The sequence below is a fragment of the Perognathus longimembris genome, chromosome 7 (genome assembly GCF_023159225.1).
Source record: "Perognathus longimembris pacificus isolate PPM17 chromosome 7, ASM2315922v1, whole genome shotgun sequence".
Classification (NCBI taxonomy): domain Eukaryota; kingdom Metazoa; phylum Chordata; class Mammalia; order Rodentia; family Heteromyidae; genus Perognathus; species Perognathus longimembris.
The window spans coordinates 70,164,559-70,188,551 of NC_063167.1; the positions used below are offsets into that span (position 1 = coordinate 70,164,559).

At 50.2% G+C, this 23,993-nt stretch overlaps 1 protein-coding gene across 1 annotated transcript; it reads right to left on the minus strand.

Annotated features, from left to right (window-relative positions):
* Positions 1–4,747: 4,747 nt before the first annotated feature.
* Tspan2 (tetraspanin 2) lies at positions 4,748–23,617 on the minus strand. The gene is made up of 8 exons (XM_048351841.1): positions 23,506–23,617; positions 15,078–15,180; positions 10,092–10,189; positions 9,433–9,507; positions 7,695–7,793; positions 7,129–7,200; positions 5,976–6,059; positions 4,748–5,077 (listed from the first exon to the last, which is right to left on the minus strand). Exons 1-8 carry the CDS (start codon positions 23,572–23,574, stop codon positions 5,012–5,014), a joined length of 666 nt encoding a protein of 221 aa, XP_048207798.1. The 5' UTR covers positions 23,575–23,617; the 3' UTR covers positions 4,748–5,011.
* Positions 23,618–23,993: the final 376 nt, after the last annotated feature.

Here is a 23,993-nt window from a genome sequence, read left to right on the forward strand (position 1 = left end):
TGGTCCAGTACAAAGGCCACCTGCTGCCATGACCTCTTTCCCAAAGGATCTGGTGGGGGCCACATATCTGCATTCATGGTATAATACAGCTATTCATTTATAACCAGCCCTAGTGAGGATGAAATCAGTCTCTTGTGTTTCATTGAGCCTTTTCTTTTTGCCTTCCTCCACAGTGATTCAGAATCCATGCTGTGGTCTGTAGCTGACAAGAGTAGTGTAGATCTGGGCTGGATGCTGTGGGGTGAAGATTCTAAACTTTGGATGGAAATCTAGAGTTTTAATAGCTTTGTATCTTACTGATCCTTGGGACACTGTTAAATGTAGAGCATGTAAGAAGCTTGGCTTTAGCGGGGCGATGGTGGCTCATGCCTGTAATCCTAGCTACTCAGGAGGCTGAGATATGAGGATCTCAGTTCAAAGCCAGCCTGGGCAGGAAAGTCTGAGACTTTTATCTCCAATAAACTACTCAGAAAAAACTGGAGGTGGCTCTATGACTCAAGTGGTAAAGTGTTAGCCTTGAGCAAAAGAAGCTGGGAGATAGTACTCAGGCCCTGAGTGCAAGCCCCAGGACTGGCAAAAAAAAGGCAGAAGCTTGGCTTTGTCTTAAATTGCATGTTGGATGCCCTAAGGAATCATGCTGCCCATTTCAGCAACCTGAAGCCTACTTTACCTATCAGTAAGCTATGACCTTCCTTTTTTCTTAAGGAATAAGATATCAGATTATGAGATGGCAGCTACTAAAAGAACAGTCAACTCTGAAACAGGAATGGGTGGAGAACAAATCATTGTTCCATAGCAGATTTTAATTTTCAAACCTCCCTGGGGATTCAATCACGAATTTATCAGTTCATCTTGCTTGAAGCTGTACACAAACACTTTTATGTGGAAGATTCCTGAATTACGGTTTGGCCTACACTTCTTTCCTGAGCTTTAGGACCTAGTGCTGTTTGTATTTCCTTTTCCTTCTACTCACACTCATCAACTTTTTTTCCTCCCCTGGTACTAGGCTTCAAACTCTGATTTCTTGCTAGGTTTATTTGCTTGGCTGGCACTCTACCATTTGAGCCATGCTTTCAGGCTGGCTTTTTGCTAGTTATTCTGGGGATGAAGACTTTTCTGCTTGGGCTGGTTTTGAACCTTGGTTCTCCAGATCTAAGCCTCCTGAGTAACCAAGATTAGAGGACCGAGCCACCAGTAACTGGAGATGTTCAATTACATTTGATGTCTCTTGTTTGTCACTGTTTTCCAGCTGCTAAGTCAAAACTTGGGACTTAATCAAGGTTCCTGTCTTTCTTGCATCCTTCACATCTAACTTACCTATTTCTTCTTGGTAGAGTTTCCAGTACATTAATTAGAATACCTTAGGACTCTGGTCCTTGCCATTCAATCATTCCTCTTACTGAAGCTGTGTTATCTTGAAAAGTTCCAGTAGCTGAATGAAAGCTTTTATTTTGTAACTCACCTGTTGTTTGGGTTAATTGGTAGTTGGAAATTCAAATAAGTTGTGTGAGATGTATAAAAGGGCTATACTTCTGGGTGCTGCTGGCTCACACCTGTGAGCCTAGCTACTCAGGAGGCTAATATCTGAGGATGGTGGTTTGAAGCCAGCCCAGGCAGAAAAGTCACTGTGAGACTCTTACTTCCAATTAACCACTCAAAAACCAGAAGTGAAGCTGTGGCTCAAAGTGGTAGAGTACTAGCCTTGAGCAAAATGAGCTCAGGGATAGCGCCTAGGTCCTGAGTTCATACCCCACAACTGACACACACACAAAAAGGATATACTAAGCATTTTTAAGATTAACTCAAACAAGAAATTTCAGAACATAGAAAAATTTAATTTGAAATAAAATATTTCATCATTAAATCTTAATTCAAGGCCTGGGCATGAGAAACTTAAGAAAATGTTTGATCTGATCTCAAATTAGTTCAGGTAAATAGAGATAATTGAAAAGGTATGCATACATATACATACATGTATATGTACACACAGATCCATGTACACCTAGATACACATCTCCACATCACATGTATATGTACTCTAGATAGGTATTCAACATATATTTTTTTAAATATATAAGGATAATATATGTAGACAAAACTATACATTTAGTACACATGTATGTATAAGCACACTTGCATGTGCCTATATAGGTATATATAAGGTACATAAGTGCACACACATGTACATATACCTATGTGTATGCACATATAGTAATCTGAATAGACATCCCTAGCTTGACTCAGGATACATACTTTCGAAAGCTTAACCCCAAAAGCACCTATGTGAGGCAGATCTTTATTCTCCTGCTTAGATTTAAGAACAAGTTTTCTAGTCTTCTACTTTTTTTTTAGTGGCATTTGGGGTTTGAACTGAGGGCCTCATTCCTGCAGCGGGTGCACTACTCCTTGAGCCATACCCTGTTAAGTACTGTGGTCTTCTTAGTTAATTGAGACAGGATAAAACTCATGTGGAACTGGAGACAATTCTGAGTTGGACAGACCTGAGTGTTCACTTAATTCCTCTGTTCAGGAAGACAGATGAACAAAATCTACCGAGAGATGAATTTTTCTTTGCTTCAAAGATTACATGGGTCAATTCCTGGCGTACAAACATATACTTTATGAAGTGATTTTTTTTTTTTTTGGCCAGTCCTGGGCCTTGGACTCAGGGCCTGAAGCACTGTCCCTGGCTTCTTTTTGCTCAAGGCTAGCACTCTGCCACTTGAGCCACAGCGCCGCTTCTGGCCGTTTTCTGTATATGTGGTGCTGGGGAATCGAACCTAGGGCCTCGTGTATCCGAGGCAGGCACTCTTGCCACTAGGCTATATCCCCAGCCCATGAAGTGATTTTTTAAATTTTATTTTGCTGGTATTGGGGCTTGAACTCAAGTCCTCACACTGTCACTTGGGTTTTTTTTTTTGCCCAAAACTAGTGCTCTTCCACTTGAGCCACAAATCCATTTCTGTGTTTTTACTAGTTAATCAGAGGTAAGAGTCTCACAGACTTGTCTGTACAGGCTGGTCTCAAGCCTCAATCCTCAAATCTCAGCCTCCTGAGTAGCCAGAATTATAGGCATAAGCCATCAGTGCCCCACTAATGATAATCTTTTCTTTAACTACAGAGGCAACTAAGTACACATACTGAGCATACACAGCTCCGATTATTTTTCTGGAGAAGTCTTCTCCAAAGTGAGAGGCAGTAGCAAGCATGGCCAAAAGGGAAATGTGCTCTCTGGATTCAAGACTATTATTTCGGGCACTGTGTCCTTTCAGCAAAACGGTTTTTTAAGTTCGTTGGGAACCTCACATTTCCTTGAGAGCACACTAAAGTCTGTGCTCTTGTATGCACAGAGGCTCAAGTGGGGACACAGCTTCCCTCATATGAGGCCTTTTAAGATGCAAATTAAGAAAATGATCATAATTGGCTAACTGTAACAAGGTATTACAAATGACTAGCAAATAGACCTATTAAGATCCTAAGTTTGGGCCAGGCGCCAGTAGCACAAGCCTGTCATTCTAGCTACTTAGGAGGCTGAGACCTGAGGATCATACTTCAAAGCCAGCCCAGGCAGGAAAGTCCATGGGACTCTGACCTCCAATTAACCACCAGAAAACCAGAAGTGGAACTGTGGCTCAAGTGGTAGAGCTCTAGCCTTGAGCAGAAAAGCTTAGGGACAGCACCCAGGCCCTGAACTCAAGCCCCACAACTGACAAAAATAAAATAAAAGATCCTACTTTTGGATTTATCCACCTAGAATCAAGTATTAAGACCATAAAAGAACCTGAACATTCTATTTTCACAGGACATTTGCAGAGAAAACACATCTTTACATTGGGTCTGTGTCAATGTTTGTTTCCTCAGTGTGTCTCGCTGTGGGTACAACTAGAAGATGCTTTTGTTTATTTCACTTTGGCCAAGGCTGCTCATAAGATAATGTCTGAATTATTCTGGAATTGTTTTATTTATTTGAAATGGTAAAAACTATAGTTCTTTAGGAAATAAATAAGAAAAGCATATGTTAAAAAAAAGAACTAAGAAAAGATGTAAACTCAAGTCTGAGGTATTTCAAAGAAAGAGTGCCAGTAAAAATTCTTTTTTCCAAACTTTGCAACCCCAGGTCCATTGCTTTTGTCTTTCTGTGCTCATATTTGGAGAGTCACACAGGAGAACTGGAGATAAAAAGCCCTTGAGGATGTGAGGGTGGTGGAAAACAGTTTAGAGCAGAGCCAGAAAGGGGACGGAATAAAGTCAGACCTCATGTCTTTGTAGAAGACCAAAAATATTTCCTTAAAAGTTGTCCTTTTTTTCTTTTGTCCTAAAAACACTTTTATAGTGCACATGACTGTTTGATCTACTCTTTGCAGAGGGAGGACGTTTATTTATTTTTTAATACTGGGAACCATTACTTGTTCAAATTAGATTTAATTTAATTTTGTAGGTTGGTTTGGTTTTAAGCTTCAGTTTACTGTATTCTGGGGAGAGCATGTATATATTAAAAAAAAATCCACAAACCCTTATTTCTGAACGGAGACATTGATTTTGACACTAATCTGTCTTCCAATCACTAAAGCTTATTGTTTTCATTAAGTAGAAATCCTACCATTTCTATGTGCATCTAACTCTTTTTGGCTGAAGTCTGAGAAACTGATTTATATTACATTTTTTTGAATACCCGTGTTTCTCAAAACTTTTCGATCATTTCCTAAAGTTAAACAGGTTGTTCCTCTAACACAACAAGAACCAGGAATTCTCAGCAGATAGATTTCATTCTTATCATGAATGCACATACCAGAAACACACAGCTCACACATGAAAATGTTCTCACTCAACATTCACAGACGTTCACTCCAGGGGCACCCCAGTAATGAATCAGACATCCATACATGTGCAAATGTACAACTGGCAGCAAAGTATTTTCCATCCCACTGTCCTCTGAATATTGAGGAGATGAGATAGCTCTGTGACGTTTCGTATGAGAGCTCCAGGATGCCACACTCATGGCCAAGTAGCTTCAGATCACGTCATGTGAGTTTCGTATTGCACAGCAAAGGACCATGCTGAATATCATGCCGAAGATCTGAAATAGACAGACCCATTCATTAGGGACAGCCAGACAGGGTCATCTGTCAAAAAGGCCAGCAAACTGCTGAGCCATCTTAAGTCAATGTGTGATTATAACCAAGAACTAGACTTATAGTAATGCTTTGTATATAATATCCCATTCACAATAATCTTCACAATAATCTTAGAAAGTTGGTGTGTTAAATATCCCCATTTTAAGGGTGAGTGCTGGTAATGTGCCTATAATCCTAGCTATTTAGAAGGTTGAGATCTGAGATCGGAGGATCATGGTTCAAAGCCAGTCCAGGAAGGAAAGTCAGTGACACTCTTATCTTCAATTAAACAGCAAACAAATGAACAAACCAACAAATCAGAAGTGGAGTTGTGGCTCAAGTAGGAGAGCAATAGCTTTGAGTACAGCTATTGTGCCTAGGCCCTGAGTTCAAGCCCCAGAACTAGCGCATGTGTGTGCACACGCGCGCACACACACACATTGTAGACAAGGAAATCACAAAACAGAGAAATGAAGAAACTTTGCTATAATTCCAGGACTTCTGTAAGTAGTGGAGTCAGACAATGTCATGCAAGGACTCTCCCAATTAATCTGTACCCTGTGCTGCCTCTTCAAAGCAGAGAGGACATATTATCTCGCATTGAAAACTTGCGTAGATTAGGGGTGGGGTTCTTACAATGGTGGTCACCACAGTGCAAAGTTTGTAATTTACAGGGCTACTGATGGGTAGACTTAATTAGTTTTTGTTCTTAGAAGACTGCTATGAGTCAATGTGTCTGTTCTCTATGGCAATTGTTCCTTAAGTTACTGTCATCTCATGCTTGAAGAGAAATCAGATGAGAATGTTCAAGGCTTTTTAATGGGTTTAAAAAAATAAAAAGGAGTTCTGGAACATTCTCACCGTTAGGCCTGCAATCCCAACACCGACAATTCCAATGAGCTGTAGCTTCACACGGATAATAGTGTCAATTTCATCAATGCAATTCTGTTTGGGAGGGGGATAAAAGTCAGGAATAAAAACTGGTTATGTGTGAATCATCCCCAGTACAACCCTTTCCTTCTCTACAGCTTGTTCTGTGACTTACTCAACATCAGCTCTGTCCTCACACAAACCTTTGTCTTTGTAGTATCATCCTGGCAACCTTAAAGCAAAGTGTAGTTTTGGGGGAAATCCATTCTCTCCTTTTGCTCCTTTTAGGTCAGCACCACATAATGCTCTGAGATCAAGAATGCCTCGATCTTCCCAGAGGAGACTATTTCTATGGGATCTGAGACACTTTAAAATTTGAGGCCTCTTTTTGCTTTCAGCAAGAAGAATAAAGAGAAGACCCCTAAAACAACAATTGCCCATGTTGTTGTTTTATGTCAGTACTGGGGCTTGAACTCAGGGCCTTGCTCTCTCACTTGACTTTTTTGTTCAAGGCTGGCACTCTACCGCTTGAGCCATACTTCCAGATCTAGCTTTTTGCTGGTTCATTAGTGACAAGAACCCAGCAAGGCAATCATTACCTATTAAGAAACTAAAAGGCTAGTAAAGGCACAAGTGAAATGAAGGAAAGCCACAACTCAGGAAAGGTAGGCCTTTGGCATTTGAGAACCTCTCTCTCCTGTGGTGACTGAGCTGGGCCCCTGGGTTCCTGTCCTTGTTTCCTGAGAGACCCATGAAGCCTGGGCCCTAAGGCCCTCCACGGATGGGGACGCTTCTGCTGGCGACCTTCAAGCACATTGTGTGCTCACTGGCCAGCACCAAGGAGACCTTCAACACTAAGCATCATAGGTCAACCAAAAATAAAACCACTGCACACACCTCTTCCCACAGCTTCCTGGTTCTGGAACCATCTTCTTTGTCAAACTCAACTCAAGGATCCCCTTGATGATGAAGCTGCTGAGTCTCTGCACCGGCCTCTGGTACAGAACACAGCCCTGGCCTAGTCCGTCACACAGCTTTACTTTTATTTGCCACAGACTAAAGCAAGAACCAGAATGCAGAGGACCAGAGCCTGATGGTGGCCATGTCTCCACTAGGAGGCGCTGGTGTGTGGGGAGAGGCTTACCTTACCACCTACGAGCTCCTTTGGACACGTGGGTTGGACCTGTTCAGAGCTTTCTTTTCCACAACACTGGAACTGGAGAAGAAAAGAGGCTTTAGGACAGGAGAGGCAGTAAAGATCTTGCCAACTGTGTGCTAGGTGGGGCTCTTTCTTGTCTAGGGTTCCACATGGAAGGCAAACCGTGTGTTCTCCAGGGCTAAGACATGAGGCTGCCACTTTCTTTTACTGATTTTATTTGGTTTCTTCTGCTGGCACCAGGGCTTGAACTCAAGGTTTGGTGTTCTCACTTGGCTTGCTTGCTTATGGCTGGTATTCTACTACTTGAGCCATACTTTAAATGTAGCTTTTTGCTCGTTAATTGGAAATGAAATTGGACAGACTTTTTCTGCCCAGACTTATTCTGCCCAGGCTGGCTTCAAAACTCAGTTGTCCAGCTCTCAACCTCCTGAATAGCAAGGACTGATTACAGGCCTGGGCCACTAGCTACTTTTATTTCTAATCTAGATGATGAGAGAGAAGCTGGCATGATGTTCAGAAGGCGGGCATCAGGATGAAGTAAAGGACCTCACCGCTGAGTGGAGGGTGATGAGGGTTCCATTTCCCCTTCCCCTGTCTTTAAGGTAATCACTGTAAGCCTCTTCATACATGGTCTGCACGTGTCGTATAGCCTGCAAAAACACCAGGAGAAGGAAGGCACATGGTCAAACCGTGTCTTGTCACTAGGATCTGTCCCCTCTCCCACATCTTCCACATGCTCCCTGGGGCTTTAGGAGGGTTCCGCATGGAGGGGCGGAGCACCGGTCCTGGTGTCCTAATGCAGCAGAGCACTGCAGGACAGGCTAGCCAGCAACCCTATTCATAGACTAGACACATTTCCCAGAATGGAGGTTCCCAATGCTGGCAGCACCAACTGGGCCAGATTCCTGGACTCCACCTGGGGTTTTTTGCTGCCGTGCTGGTTGGGACCCATGCAATCCTGTGTCCTGTTGGCTAGAAGGACTCAGGTGTGCCTGTGACAGAGTTTAAGGTTCATTGCTAGTCAGTGCTGGCCATGCAAGCCTGTAATCCTAGATACTCAGGAGGCTGAGATCTGAGGATCAAGGTTCAAAGCTTGACAGACTCTTATCTCTAATAAACCAGCAAAAAGCCAGAAGTAGAGGTGAGGCTCAAGTGACAGTGCCAGCCTAGAGCAAAAAAGCTAAGGGAGTGTGTGAGTTCAAGCCCCAGGAGTGGCACCAAAAATAAATAATCAAATAAATAAGATGTTCATTGCTAAGAAAGACTATGCATTCAAATACCATGTAGAGCTTAGGCGATGCTTTCTGCAATATAAAGCCATATGACCCAAATTCACAGAAACTTCAAGAAGTCCTATGATCTAGTTTCAGTTCTTCATAGAACGGCACCTCAACTAACCTAGGAATACAGCCAGCTGTGTTAGAAGCAAATGCAAGGGAGGTGACATTTACTTGTTTCACAGGTGACATTTACTCAGTTAACCAGTTTTTAGTCTTAATTTCATGAACAGCATTGATGGCTCAGGAATTAACTGGCAGTGTGGCAGGTACTTTTAAGGTTCCATTCTGTTCAAGCCTGCCTGTGTTTATCCTTTGAGAAAGCCACTTCCTTTGCGGGTTCTGATAACCATTCTGGACACTCAGGAGTGGGGCAGCAAGTCTAGGCGAACTCTTTGGCAAGCCTTAGCACAAAAGATGGTCTGACAGGGATGAGAATAAAGGCCGTCCCCCATCCCTTCGGCACCTGTAAATCTGTCTTCTAATGCCTACCTCATCACAAAATAGGGCTCATCTTTGTGGAGTTTTGCTAGTACTGGGGCTTGAACTCAGGGCACTGTCCTTAACTTTTTCACTCAAGACTGGTGTTCTACCACTTGAGCTACAACTTTACTTCGAGCTCTTTTGCTGGTTAGAGATAAGAGTATTATGGACTTTCCCCCCTGGGCTGGCTTTGAACCTGGATCCTCATATTTCAGCCCCCTTTTACTGGCATGAGCCACCAAGGCCTGGCTTCTGAACTAGGACTAATCTTAAGATAGAGATTCTTAAAAAAAAAAAAAAGGTTAAAAAAGTATAGAGCACTTTGTAAATCTAAGGAAGCTATGAGCTGAGTCCCTAGAAAAAAATCACACATGTGCTCTTACTTATGTACACTCCTAGTTCCTAAGTTCAGCTTCAGCTATCATCTGGGTCTACTTGGTTTCTTACACTTTTTGGCATGACTGTTCCTATATAGATCCTTGGCCATGAAGAGAATGGACACACAGCATTGTAGGTAATTTTTACTTACTACATCCTTGCCTATAAAAGCAAATACCCCAGTGGTCACTTCAGCAGCAAATATCACCACAAGGCAGGTGAAAAACTGTTGAGAAGAGAAAATACTGATTTCATTCATTTAATACCTTCCACTTCAGTGAGTGTCTTTGGATCTGTTCCATTCGAGGGACGTTAGGCCGGGCGGTAGGAACCCATTCGGCGGGGAGGCCTGCCCCACAGAAGATGAGGCCCCGGCTCTCCCTCAGGCAACAGCAGAGTTACCTTGCTGCAGGTCCCCTGTGCCCTCCTTCCCTCCCTCCTGCACGCACGCACGCACGCACGCACGCACGCACGGACGCACGCACGCACGCACGCACGCACGCACGACCTCGGGTATCACACAATGGTGAGCACCATGCCCACGTCTCTGCTGTGGTTAACTAACATTGGGCAGGGAGGTTCAGGAATGGCCCAGAAATCTCACCACTCGAACAGCGTCTGGAAAATGGGGTCCGGAGACGGTGGCCAGCAGGCCGGGAGCTGTGTGGGCCCAGAGGCTCTCTGAGCAGGACAGGGCGGTGGCGGGGTGCTGCCCGCCGTCCTGGGGCCTCATCTTCTGAACGGGGCAGGGCGACCCGGGAGACCAGGGACCCCCACGCCCGACCCCGCCGGCCCTGGAGCCCCACTTACTGATCCCAGCACACACTGGGACTCGCGCACGGCACCGCAGCACCCGAAGAATCCCATGGCCATCATCAGGGTCCCCGCTCCAACCAGCACGTAGAGGCCTGAGGACGAGAGACGGAGAGGCGGGGACCCGGGTCAGCATCCTGTGGAACCCAGCCCGGGGTGCGGGCTGGAGGGGCCAGAGCCGCAGGCGGGCACGGGGTGCGGGCTGGAGGGGGCAGCGGGGCCGTGCTCAGGGGGAGCCCGAGGCGGAGGGGATGGGGCGTCGTCAGGACTGGGCCCTGGGACAAGTGGTAGAGAGGACGCAGTGGCCACCAGTTGTGCGGGGGGGGGGGGGGGGCGGGTGGAGGGGGGAACTCCCGAAGGGACAGACCCCGCGTGCGCCCCCTTGGCTCCCTGTCCAGCGGCTGGCAGCATGGGATGGCTGGTTGTGAGGGGCTCTGTGGTTTGCACGGGGGCCTGGGAAGCCTAAGATTTGATTTTTCTTGTTGTACTGGAACTGGGCTTGAACCCAGGGCCTCCAGCTTTTGCTTGGCATCCCTTGCTCGAGACTGGCGCTCTACCACCTGAGCCACAGCGTCACATCTGGCTTTTCTGCCGGTTTATTGAAGATCTGGCTCTGGGTTGGCTCTGAACCACGATCCTCAGATCTCAGCCTCCTGAATAGCTGGGGTGACAGGGGTGTGCCACCCCTGCCTGGGTCCCTAACCTTCATTCCTTTTTTTTTTTTTTGCCAGTCCTCGGCCTTGAACTCAGGGCTTGAGCACTGTACCTGGCTTCTTTTTGTTCAAGGCTAGCACTCTGCCACTTGAGCCATAGCACCACTTCTGGATGTTTTCTGTATATGTGGTGCTGGGGAATCGAACCCAGGGCTTCATGTATACGAGTCAAGCACTCTTGTACTAGGCCATATTCCCAGCTTAACCTCCATTCTTGAGGCAGGCAAAATAGATTCTAGAAAGGTCCTCCCTTTTGCCCTGCAGGACAAAGCCAGGCGCAGCCCTGCGGGTGGAGATTGGCTTCCGTTGGGTGAGCCCGGCAGCTCGGCCAGGTCTGACTTGGGGAGGCTCTGGGAGGGAGAGGCCTCAGCCTTCCTGTTCCTTCCCTGATCGGAGATAAGGCAGAACACAATAGGGACTGGCACTGGGCTTGCTAAAACTTCGGTTCTTGCCTCTGTTTCCTTTTCTGCATTTTCCTCATATGAGTCACCTGGAAACCACTCCCTTCACAGGAAGTGGGGTGGTGGTATCCTGTCTCCGGGAGCCCCCAAGCCCAGGGTGCTGCCCACTATGGACCTGGAGGGGCTGCAGGCCAGGCCACCCTACTTCCTGCCCTCTCAGACAGCCCGGGGAACCCCCTTCTCTGTGCCTGGAGGAAGGTGCACATTCCTGTCCCAGCTGCCCTTCCTCCGGGTCGCTGTGCTTCACGGGGCAGCTTATTGCCTGGGGAGTGCATGCAGTCACAAGAGATGGCGCAGCATTGAAAATAACAAGCCAGCACCAGTGGGCACACCTGTAACCCTAGCTATTCACCAGGCTAGGACTGAGGCTGAGGACTGAAGTTCAGAGCCAGCCAGGCAGATAAATTTGAAAGACACCATCTCCAATTAACCAGCAAAAAACAAACAAACAAATAAATTGGAAATAATGCTTTGTGGCTCAAGTAGTAGAGCACCAGCCCTGAGCCAAGGGAGAACCAAAAGCCGTGAGTTCAAGACTCAGTGCATGTGTGTTCCTGTGTGCACACGTGTGCTCACACACACATACACACACACAGGCTCCTGATTGGACTGGCCACCCCATGGCCATCTGTGTAGGACATACAGAGGTCACCACCATAGCACTTGGGCTCCCCATAGTCAGGAGGGGATGAGGATCTCACACTCAGAGGTCAGGGAGAAAGGGACTCCTGAGGAGGCTTGGGTCATTGGGCTGACCGCTGGGTGGTCAGCTTGGCCTTTCTGGCAACAGTGAGCCCTTCTGAACCCATGAATTCTCTCTGGGAGGCCAATACTCAGTCAAAACAAGGAAACAGAGCCCTGGCAACCCCCAGCAAGGTGGGGCCTGTCATGGCTCCCACCCCTAGGAGCAGGGCTGGTGGAGCTTCAGAGAAATCAGAAGCTGTGCAAGTGGCGGACCAGACCCCATTCCAAGTCTGCTTGGAAGGCCACACACATCTGTGCCTCCCGACCGAGCTGCCATTGCTGCCCCACCTTGTGGAAAATGGCTGCTGGATGGGTACATCAGTTTGCAGCCACATTTTCATCCCAAGATGGATGCTGTAGAGCCCTCTCCTCCCACAGCAGCATGAAGGGCAGATGCCTGACCTGGTTCCCAAATCCCACATGCCTCCCATGCCCTAGTTCCCTTGCTTCAAAGACCTGGATTTTGATCGTGAATGGTTTTGCAATGCCAGTGATCTCCCAGGGACAGGCTACCAATGCGAGCCTTCCTGGGCCACCCATCTCTCTGACGGCACCATGCTGCCTTCTCACATCTCAAGTGCTTCTTTTAAAGGGGGTAGCATCATTTCAGTTGAGGAAATGAGAGGGCTCCCGAAAAGCCTGTTGGCATAATTTCAATTAAAAATGGCTCCCCTTGCGAGGCGCCGGAGGCCCATGCCTAAGCCAGCCCTGGCAACAAAGTCTGAGATGCTTATCTTCAAGTAAGCACCCAAAAGCTAGAAGTGGAGATGTGGCTCAAGTAACAGAGCATCAGCCTTGAGTGAAAAAGCTAAGGGAAAGTGCCCAGGCCCCCCAAGTTCAAGCCCCAGTACCAGCACGCACACACACACACACACACACACACACACACACACACACACACACACACACGATCCCCTGGTTGGAACTGGACACTGGCTCGGTTGTCTCCTCAGTGGCTTTGTCTGCAGAACATTTTACATAACCTGCCAATAACCATTTGTGATCTAAAATCATTGTTGTTCTTCCACTGGGCAACTCTCCCTCCCTCCCCCCAGCTTTCCTGGACTGCATTAATGGCAGTCATCCTTTCTGAGGACCAGCTCCGGGACCCCTGCCGCGTGCTAAAACCAACAGGAGGTAAGTCCCTCTCACAAGGAGCCTACATACCACCCTATGTACTCCAACCATCTCTAGGTGCCTTGCAACACCCCAGCACAGGGCAGTGTGCAGACAGCTCTTATGCAGTCTTGCTAAGGGAGGAATGACAAGAATACACTCTGGCCTGTGATCATTCAGCACACGCACTGTATTTTCAGAATATTTTTTAATCTGTGGCTTAATCTGCAGATGCAGATTCCATGGGCGGGCTGAGCCCTGGACGGTCTCCAGCTCATTTATAGATGGCAGGAGGCTTCTTTGTGAGAAGAACCTAGAGGTAAAGCAGTGATGCTTGCTGGTGTCTCCTGATGTACCAAGCTGGGATCTGGACATCTCAGCCTGTCAGGCATGGCTGTAGCTTAGCTCTCTTATTCGTCAGCATTGTTATCTGCAGTGTGGAAGTGATCACAAACCCCAGCTTCTCGGAGCAATCACACTGGCACCGGGCACTCTGTTACCCACCCACCAGTGGTGAGGTGGACTGGAAACCCAGCTGCAGAACTATTCCTGGAGCAAGCGAGTCAGTGTGAAGAGGGCAGGCCAGCCCATCGTGTTCAACACTGATGCTTTCCCCCCACATCCTCCAGCCACAAGCGAAGCCAGGCCCCTGGCTCTGAACAGGACATGGAAAGATGGCTGCAGCCAGGTGGTAGCTCCTGTTTGTGTGGGCAACCCCTGGTGGAGAAGCCGGCTCACATCCTCTGCCTACAGACATGACCTCATGTGTTCCCACTCCTGGGATGGGGGGACTGCTGCCCCTCTGTGCTACTAGAGTCTGGGGTGTCTGCCCATCCAAAAATGCACCCCAGAGAGAAGTTGGGACAGGAAGTTGGAGGCTGGCTGCTGAACCCAGGAGGCCTGGGGCTTCTACCACAGGTGGCTGAAAGACTTGGATGGAGGCCATCTAGGAGCCCCAGCTGCCAGCCCGGCCTTCCTGCTGCCAGCACCACTCTTGCCAGCTTCCAAGGCCCCACCTTAGCAACTGAGGGCCTCAGGCACACTGGACCTGGGGGGTTGGAGGCCTGGGGGAGGGTGGCTGCCAGGCTGACCACCCTCTTGACCTTTTTATATGACTCTAGAGCCTGGGACTCTGTTGGTTGATGGACTATATTTAATTATATTGGTTACATTAATTGATTGTATTATACTTCGATTATATTGGCAGGTTTTATATTTTTTCTTAAATGGAGGAACCTACGAAAATTAGGGGCACTTTGGCTTGAATTGTAACTGTGTTTACATAAAACCAAATATTTAGTAAAATCCAAGAAATTAAAATAATCATGAAGAGTTTTTTTTAGGGTAAAGAGGTATTTATTATTATTCAGAGTGTTATGACTCCTCTAGAGATTTCACACAACACAGGTCTCACTCATGGTCTTTTTCTTTTTTGTGTCGGTCCTGGGGCTTGAACTCAGGAGCTGGCGCTGTCCCTTAGCTTTTATGCCTAAGGCTGGTGCTCTACCACTCGGGCCACAGCTAACTTCTGGCTTTTTGCTGAATAATTGGAGCTAAGAGTCTCACAGGCTTTCCTGCGTGGGCTGGCTTTGAACTGCAATCCTCATCCTTAGATCGGAGGCTCCTGAGTAGCTAGGATTCTAGGTGTGTGAGCTGCCAGGGGGGCTGGCTTGACTTACAGAATTTATTCAGGGGATAAGAGAAGTTTGTGAATTTTTGGAAACAAATCTTAGTTACATTTCCTTGAGACACACAGGTCAATTCTGCGGGCAGAACCTCCAAGGTCTTGGGCCATGTGTGGAGTGAGGCCCCTGTCTCCTGTGGCGGTCCCAAAGGCCACACAGGGCTCGGGCACTGGCTCTTGACTCTCTCTCCCTGCCCCTCCCCCGAGCCCCAGCCAGTGTCTGCACGAGGCTTTGATGTTGCACAGGTAAGGCTTCGTCACTCACCTACGTAGAAATGCTCTGGGTATTTGTCCTCTGGTGGCAAATCCTTTATGGAGCCTCCGAACCGAAACCACAGTCCAAATGCAATGACGGCTGAGCCGGCCAGCTAGAAGGCAAACCACAAGGCGTTGGCCAGGAGGGGACAGGGTGACACACCTGGACTGGGCCGGCTGCCAGGTACCTGGGTCACTCTTCACCATTCGGGGGAGGAAGGAGCCCCTGGCCTTACTGGGGGGTGTGAGCAGCTTCCTGGCTGGCATTTACCTTCTGCCTGGCTGTTCCAACCCCACCTCCAGTGAGCGATCTCAGGTGCCAGGTCACCAAGAACAAAATGAACTCCGAGACCTGGGGGAACCCACTTTTCTCATTTAGAAGGAAACACACCAACTCTGGGCCCACCCACACTTGTTCAGGTCCTCTCCAATTAGAGGTCTCCCCTCCCCCCAGCCCCTGGTTCTACAGGCAGGATCTGAGCCTGGTCTCCTTCCTTCCTCCCACCCCTCCTCTCTTTGGTTGCTATTTTGAGTATCCATGGAAAGTGAAGAAGGAAAAAAATCCTTTTCCAAAAAGGCCTGGTGTGTGCTGTGTGGCTCGCGGAGAGGCGAGCGGCAGGGAGCCAGTGGCTCATGCCTCCCCTCCCCTCTGATGGCCGCGTGGAGTTGGCATCTATGCTGGCAGCAATGATCTGCCTCTGGGGAGCTTTCACAGACACTGTGTGCACCCCACAAACCCCACTCTTGAATTCCGCCCTATTCATCAATCAACCGATATTTACTGGGCACTATGGGAAAATCAGTGAGAGATATAAAAATAGCTCCCTGCGTCTGCTGCCCCAACTCTCACCAAGCAAGTGAAGGGAGAGTGCCAGTGCCCCAGATGGGGCGAGCACCCTGAGATGTTGGCAGTGGGAAGAAAAGAGGAGGAATCAGAGACGATGGAAAGGACCAGCCAGGCCTCCGCAGTCCTCGTACCTGGGATCTCATTCTGTGCTGTGTTTCCTAAGGCGCCAGCGCCAGCCCCGCAGCCGGGCTTTGCCCCTCTTCACCTTCTGTCCCCCAAGGCCAAGCCCTCTGGCTGGTCTGGAGTGTTCACAGGCCCAGCACACCAGGCCAGCCTCGCCAGCTGGGATAACTAAAGGTTTCCAGCCTCAGAGGAAAGTTCGAGTGAGAGACACATCCAGGGGGACAGGGCTCCCCTGCACCCAGAGGGAAGTGGGGGAGCCCTGCTTGGAAACACAGGATCACAAATCATGTGTAAACATCCACAAGATTTATCTCTGGAGGGTGGGGTTACAGGTGGCTTTTTCCTTCTCCATGGTTTCCAAGTGCTCTGTGTTAAGCATGAGTTACTCTTCTAAGCTTAAAAACAGAGTTTTCCAGAAAGCATCACACAGTCGTTTTGATGCTCAGTGTGGAAAATGTGGGCAGTGTTTCTGGGCACCAGCTTCTGGGTTGTGGCTGTGGCTCCACAGGCCGCAGGGAAGCCCCCACCCTGGGAGGGGGGTGCCCGTCCCGTCCAGGGGCAAGTCTGCTCAGCAGATCCTGGGAGTGACCCCTCCGTGCTGTCCTGACAGGAATGGCACTTTCCACACACAAAGCAAAATCTATTAACAGAGGCCGGGAGCCAAGGCGGCAGCCACTGGGCAGACTGTGGAGGAGGCGGCGGTCCCAGGAACACCCCACTCCCAGGCCACATTTTTGGAATCTCTGTCCACAGACTCTAATTTATGGCCGTCTGGAATCACCCTCCCAGACGCAACCCATTTGTCCAGCCCTGGCACAGATACGTCGGATGCATAATGGAAAATTAAAAGAGAGGTTGCAATTTAAAGCCATGGAGCACAGGGTAGGGGGCAGCGTTGGCTTCTCCTTGCCCCCCAACCACCCAGGTTTCCTCCTGGTTTTGGCGCTGGGGCTGTGCTGGGTGCCACTCCAGTTTGAAGGGATTTCTCTTGGCGGGGGGGCGGGGGGGAAGGACATGTCACAGGCCAGGCCAGGTGATGTTGGAATGAGATACAGTGACAGTGGCCACTGCTTTACGAAGAAATGAAGCAGAGATCCTGGAGCGCTCTCTCTCTCTCTCTCTTCTGCTGGTTCTAGGGCTTGAACTCAGGACCTGAGCACTGTCATTGAGCTTTTTCTGCTTAAGGCTACCACTCTACCACTGTGCCATAGCTCCATTTTTGGCTTTTTGGTGGTTAATTAGACATAAGAATCTCATTAACTTTTCTGCCCAGGGTGGCTTTGAACCATGATCCTCAGAGCTAAGCCTCCTCAGTGGCTGGGATTACAGCCATGAGCCACTAGTACCTGGCCCAGAGACCACTCTTTAAGGCCTGGTTCTACCAGTCAGCTTAGTTCCACTCCTGGATGCCAGCCAACCAGACCACCGAGAGCAAGTGCCTGCCACTGTTGGACAAGAGACACCTGGCAAAAGCATCCCGAGGGGGCCTTCTAAGTGACCTGGGGCTCACAGCTGGTGAGGGGCAAAGGAGTAGGTGTCCTCATACACCCAGCCACAGTTTCTCTTGATTCTTCCACCTGGATGTGGACCAGAAACCCCTCCTCTCCCACTGGGCCACACTCCTCACAGCCTAGCCTGGCCTACGAGTGTGCCTCCCTCCTTAGCTCATGCAATCCTGCTATTTAAATATTTCTGGGGAAACCTGGTGCTGGTGGCTCACACCTGTAATCCTAGCTACTCAGGATGCTTAGATCTGAGGATCGCTGCTCAAAGCCAGCCTGGGCAGGAAAGTCTGTAAGACTCTTATTTCCAATTAACTACCAGAAAACAAGAAGTGGTGCTGTGGCTCAAAGTGGTAGAGAGCTAGCTTTGAAAGAAAGAACTCAGAGACAGCACCAAGACTCTGAGTTCGAGTCTCATGACTGACAACATTTTTTTTTTCTGGGGATTTTAGCTCAGTGAGGGCAGGGACAGAGGGTCTGTGCCTTGCAGAACCAGGGGTGAGAACGAGGGGACTGGGGCTCAGGCAAACCTCACGCTGCTCTGGGATTGCACTGAGTCCTTCCAAATGTGATACTGAAGTCCTGTGGGGAAGTCAGGATTAGAAAGTGTGCAGAGGGTGCAGACTTGATGGAACTGTGCTCTTACAGGAAGAGACACCAAAGAAAGGGCCTGCTTGCCCGGGTGAGGGCTGTGCTACCCCTCCTGTGTGTAGCCCTGGTCTCCTGGAGAGCTCCAGGTGTGCGCACACCCCACCCCCTGCGCCCCGCTGTGGATGAAGTCACTCTCTGAGGTAAATGACTCTTCAGCCCTTCAGATGTGATGCTAGTGCTCGCTCGGTGGGATTCTCCTGAGATGGCGGTGACATGCAGGACACAGGACGCTGGGAGGACACTTCTGCCTTTGGGCAGCAGGCGCCAGGTATCCTGGAGCAGGCACTGGGGTTCTCAGCCTGCTCCCAAGATCTCACCCCACCATACAATGCAAGCAGTGCCAGGACACAGATGGCTCTCTCTCCAAATCACAAATTTTTATCATTAAAAGAAACACAAATAAACAGTCAAACAAAAATGTGCAGGGCACCAGTGGCTCACACCTGTAAGCTACTCAAGGAGCTGAGATCTGAGGATTAAGGTCTAAAGCCAGCCTGGGCAGATGAATCCATGGGACTCTTTCTCCAATTAACCACCAAGAAGCTGGAGGTGGGGCTGTGGCTCAAGTAGTGAAGCACCAGCCTTGAGTGGAAAAGTCAAGGGGAGTGCCAAGTCCTGAGTTTAAGCACCAGGACTGGCACAGCGCCTCTGCCTATGGTGTGCTCTGACTTCTTCAGACCACAGAGACAGTGGTTCTCAAAGAGGAGCAGCAGCTTGTCAGAGGTGCAGGGCCCAAGGGCGTGATGGGGTATACTAATGTGGGGGCTCTGATTGTGAATGGCCACCCCCCCCCGGCCTGCCCTTAGCCCTCACAGCACAAAGGCAGCAGGTAACCGATGGCTCTGCTTGAGGTCCAGTGTCATAACCCTGTCAGGACTGGAATGCACAACCTTGGAGCAAAGAGCACACAAGGACAAGCAACCATCTAAGACCACATGGAGATGAAATGGAGGCACAGGGCCTCCTGATCTAGGGCTGCGGCATCAGTGTTTTTCAGCTGCCAGCACTTAGTAGGACCCCAGGTGCATAGTAAATGCTCAGCATGTGTTTGCCAAGAAAGCTGACTGTAGAGGAAAGAATCTCTCTTTCTGACACCATGTGTTTGGTGAACTATAAGACGGCAGCTGTTATGGTTGGTTGATTCCTGCCTTTATAATCCAGTCTCCTGGATGATCATCAGTTCTACTTTCTTACTCACATTTCTGGTGTTTAAACTCAGCTATTACTAACACCTCATGTTACTATTTGCTATGTGCATGTAACATCCTTGTGGCTTTCCAGATATAACTCATCTCAAAGATCACAGATCAAGGTGGGCATTTTATTATACTCAATTCACAGATGAGAAGACTACGGCTTCTCATGGTCAAGGCTGACCATCCCTGCAGTGGCAAGTGGTAGAGGCAGGAATAAGAGGCAGTGTAGGGCCAGCATCCACCTATCAGGCTGTGGACTCCTAGGTCTCAATGTCCACGCACACAGAACCATTCTGGCATGGCGTCTTGGTGCCTCTTGTCTCCTGGCTCTTCCAGTGAAGCTAGCTCCTGTGGTACATATGAGAGGTGCTGGTACAGAGGCCCTCTACCCACCAAGGAGAAATAAGCACCGATGAAGACTCTCCTAGCTGGCATTTTAGTGGATTCCAAAAAGAACACTTTCCTTTTAACCTGCCATTCTCCCTTTTGCTTTCCTTCCCTTCTGTTCTCTCCTTTTCTCCTACCCTCCTTTCCTTTGATCTTCCCTTCACTAGTCTCTAATGTTTAAACTTTGAAGTTACTGCTAGAACTGTTTCCTAAAGAGGACAAATGTTGCTAGAGTCAAACAAAACTATAAACTTTGAGTCAAACCTCTTTCACTCCCAAGCCACTGAGCCCTGTCTTTCCACCACCACCTGCCAGGCACCACGCAGTGGAAACCCCAACCACAGCCATCCCCAAGAAGCTTGGCAGGTCAGCGAAGAAGGGCCCTGCTTCCTGTGGGAGGGAACACTGAGCGACCGCAGCACAATGATAGGAAAACGCTGAGCAGACAACAATAACGGAGGGATAAACAGCGCCCAGGTTTTTCTGTAAACCAACACATGTGCTGGGAGGGCTGTGCTGCTGTATTTACATTGCTATGCAACGGAGGAAAAACAAGGTGATTTCAATGAAAGGCACAGGCATACAAAGAGCCATCAGATTGCAGTGTCTGTGCTTAGACCTGCAGATGCCGGAAGGGGTGCATGGCACACACTTCCCCGAGCAGAAGGTATTGAGCGACCAGCTTTACTTCTGTTTTGAAAAATGCAGTAGTAAATGTGATGATAGCCCTAGGCCAGGGCGTCCTCAGCTGCTCTGCTGATCTAGATGAATGTTTAGGAAATCAGAAGTGGACTGGGCGCTGGTGCTCTCACCTGCCACCTAGCTACTCAGGAGACTGAGATCTACGGATCATAGTTTGAAGCCAGCTGGGGCAGAAGGCCTGTGAGACTCTTATGTCCAATTAAACAGGAAAAAGATGGGAGTAGAAGTGTGGCTCAAGTGATATAGTACCAACCTTGAGTGAAAAAGCTAAAGGGCAATGTCCTGAGTTTAATCCCAGTACGGCCATGTGTGCACACATACACACGTGAGGGTACACACACATACAACACCAGGAGTATAGTGGGGAGAAATATAAAGCCAGCCACCAGGCAGAGGCTGCAGGTCCATGTGCCAAACTGCAGATCATAAAACACACCTGCAATATCTGGCCAACTTCTGACATGGCAGGAGGAGCTGTCACCAGGGGGACCTTCCCATGAGAGGAAGACATCACGCGTGTGCACTGGGAATGTTCCAGGGCAAGCTGGAGCCTGTCCCGCCAGGAAAAGCCCTCCAACCTGGAAAAACCACCCTCAGAAAGAGTGTGTCTCCAGATGGGGTTCCTTTAGTCCCCCGGGGATGTGGGTCTCTAAAGAACCCCGACCCTAAGCAGGGAAAGAGCTGCAGTGACTGCTGCTAATGTGCCAGATACTGAAGGAGGAAATAAGAATGAACCAGGTGCCCGTGGCTCACACCTGTAATCCTAGCACTCAGGAGGCTGAGATCTGAGGACCGAGGTTCAAAGTCAACTGGGGCAGTACTGGGACTTGAGTTCAAGGCTCCAGGGTGGTGCTCTCCTACTGGAGTCACACCTCAACTGCTGGCCTTTTTCTGGTTCACTGGAAATAAGAGTCTTGTGGACTTTCCTGCCTGGGTTGGTTTTGAACTTTGATGTTCCTGTCTCAGCCTCCTGAGTAGCTAGGATGACAGGCCTGAGCCACCAATGCTCAGCTGAGAATAGTGTGTTACAGTTAGGATTATCTGCTTAGTAACTATTTAATAGTGGCTCTCAAGTCTGACCTTGGATGAGAATCCCCTGCATGTGGTGGTCTGAATAGATGGCTGGTCCCTTCCCCTCCTCCTGCTAAGCTTTGGTTCAACGGGTCTAGGATGGTTGAGGATGTGCATTTCTGAAAAACTCAGGTGACCCTGAAGCTGAATGGGATTCAGGGTCCAAAAGGAACTACACTGGTTAACCAACCACCCAGCTCTGGTAGGTAGCAAGGAGGCAGAGCTTAAGTCCCAATTCACCAGCTAGCCTACTTAACCCCTCGTTTCCTTATCTGTAAAAATGGGGAGACCCGGCTACAGAGCAGAACCATCCTGAGGACGAAGCATGACATGATACTGGGGCGAATGTGTGCTGCTCTGACACATAGAAAGTCTGGACAAATGCTCTCAATTGTCCCTGGAAAGGCTGGCTCTAGGGCACCACCAGAATAGGCTCACACCCCAGCCTAAGCCTCGGTCTCAGCAGATGTACAATTGCTTTTGCATTTGTAAGCAGTGAGAGTGAAGGCCCCTGTAGCCTGACATCTATAATTAACGGCTTTTGAAACGGAGCCCACTACTAAGATATACAACGTGGGCCTCCAGAAAATGCCTCTCCTTATACAGTGTGCAGACAGGACTTTCACAGTGTAGGACTGTCCACTGGGCACCCAGTCCCAGCCAAACCCAACCCGTCCAGGCCCCAAGCCCGTTGCTACAGGACACTGTAGATGCCCCATGGCCTCTGAGATGCCTCCAGCCACCCTATTAGGGTGGTATAATGGGCTGCAGACACAAGTGAAGCCCTCGCTGCATAATGAATCACTTTCAGTCCTGGAGCAACAACCTACCCAGAGCAGAGAGGCCACTGCCTCCCCCACCCAGGGAGGCCCTCAAGCCCCCGGATCACTGCCAGGGCCCTGGGTCTGAGCAGGAACACCAACTGACATCCTGCCAAGAGGGTGGGGTGAGCAGAGACCATTTTCAGACTTTGCACCAATCTCCAGGGCCTTGATCAGGTGAGCTCAGGGGTGGCCAGGCCCCAGTGGGGACCCCCGCCAACCCCTGGGATGTAGTGGGCGCTGTAACACCCCAAAAGCCCATGACTTCATCTTGGGGAAGGTGGGGGGGAGCGCCTCCCCCTGGAAGCCCCCCTTCTCACCCTCCTCCAGAAGATTACCTGCCCCTCACCCTCATCTACTCCTCAACTCCCACCCAGCCCTCACCCACGGTGCCCGCTCCTAGTACTCTAGGTTTATACCCTGAGCAAGAGCAGGTGGGCATCCACCCGCCCTGGATCTGGGCTGTCTGGGAGGGGAGACCCGGGCAGGTCCCCAGAGCAGGCTGTCCGGGAAGGGGACCCCGGCAGGGCCCCCCTGGTCAGGCTGTCTGGGAGGGGGACCCCAACAGGTCCCCAGGGCAGGCTGTCCGGGAGGGGGACCCCAACAGGTCCCCAGGGCAGGCTGTCCGGGAGAGGGGACCCCAGCAGGTCCCCAAGGCAGGCTATCCAGGAGGGGGACCCAGAAGACCCCTAGAGCAGGCTATCCGGGAAGGGGACCCCAACAAATCCCCAGGGCAGGCTGTCCGGGAGGAGAAACCCCCAACAGGTCCCCAGGGCAGGCTACCCATGAGGGAGGAGTCCCAACATGTCCCCAGGGAAGGCTGTCCGGGAGGGGGGACCCAGCAGGATCCCCCAGAGCAGGGGAAGGGGGTGTGCCCGGTACGCAGGGGTGGAGAGGGGACCCAGGGCTGGGGGCGCCCGGACCCCACATCTGGCAATACCAGGCCAGAGAAAATTCAGGGGAGGTGCCTGGGGAGGACTGCGGGTCCCCCTCCCAGGCTCCCCGCTCCCATCCTCCCCTCCCGTGCCCTTTGTCTGCCTCCTGGCCTCGCCTTTGAGCCCCATCTCCCGAGCCCCGCTCCTCAGACCCGGCCGGGCCCGGCCCACCGCCCGCCTGCGGCCATGCCCGCGCGGCTCACCCAGAAGAGCAGGTTGAAGCCGAGCAGCAGGTACTTGATGCACCGCAGGCCCCCGCGGAAGCGCCCCATGCTGCGGCCGCAGCTGAAGTCCCGGGGCCGGCAGCTGCGAGCCGGGAGCGCTGAGCGCCGGCCTGAGGGCGGGCGGAGTCACCGGAGTGTGGGCGGGGCCTGGCAGGGCGAGGCCGCACGGGGCGGGGCCTTGTAGGGGTGAGGCTGAGAAGGGCCGTGGGCGGGGCCTGCGAGGGTGAGGCGGAGGGCGGGGCCCTTAGAGTCTGCACACAGAGATGGGGTCGTGGCCACAGGGAGGGCGTGGCCAAAGGGATGCGGGACTACAGTCGGGTGGGCGTGGTCACACGGGAGGGGGCGTGTCCACCGGAACGGGGCGGGCCACATGGAGGGGGCTGCAGGGTAGGGCCAAAGGGGCTCTTGTGGGAGGAGCACAGCAGCAGGGACTTGGTGGGGTCTGGCATGGTCCCCTCAAAGTCTCT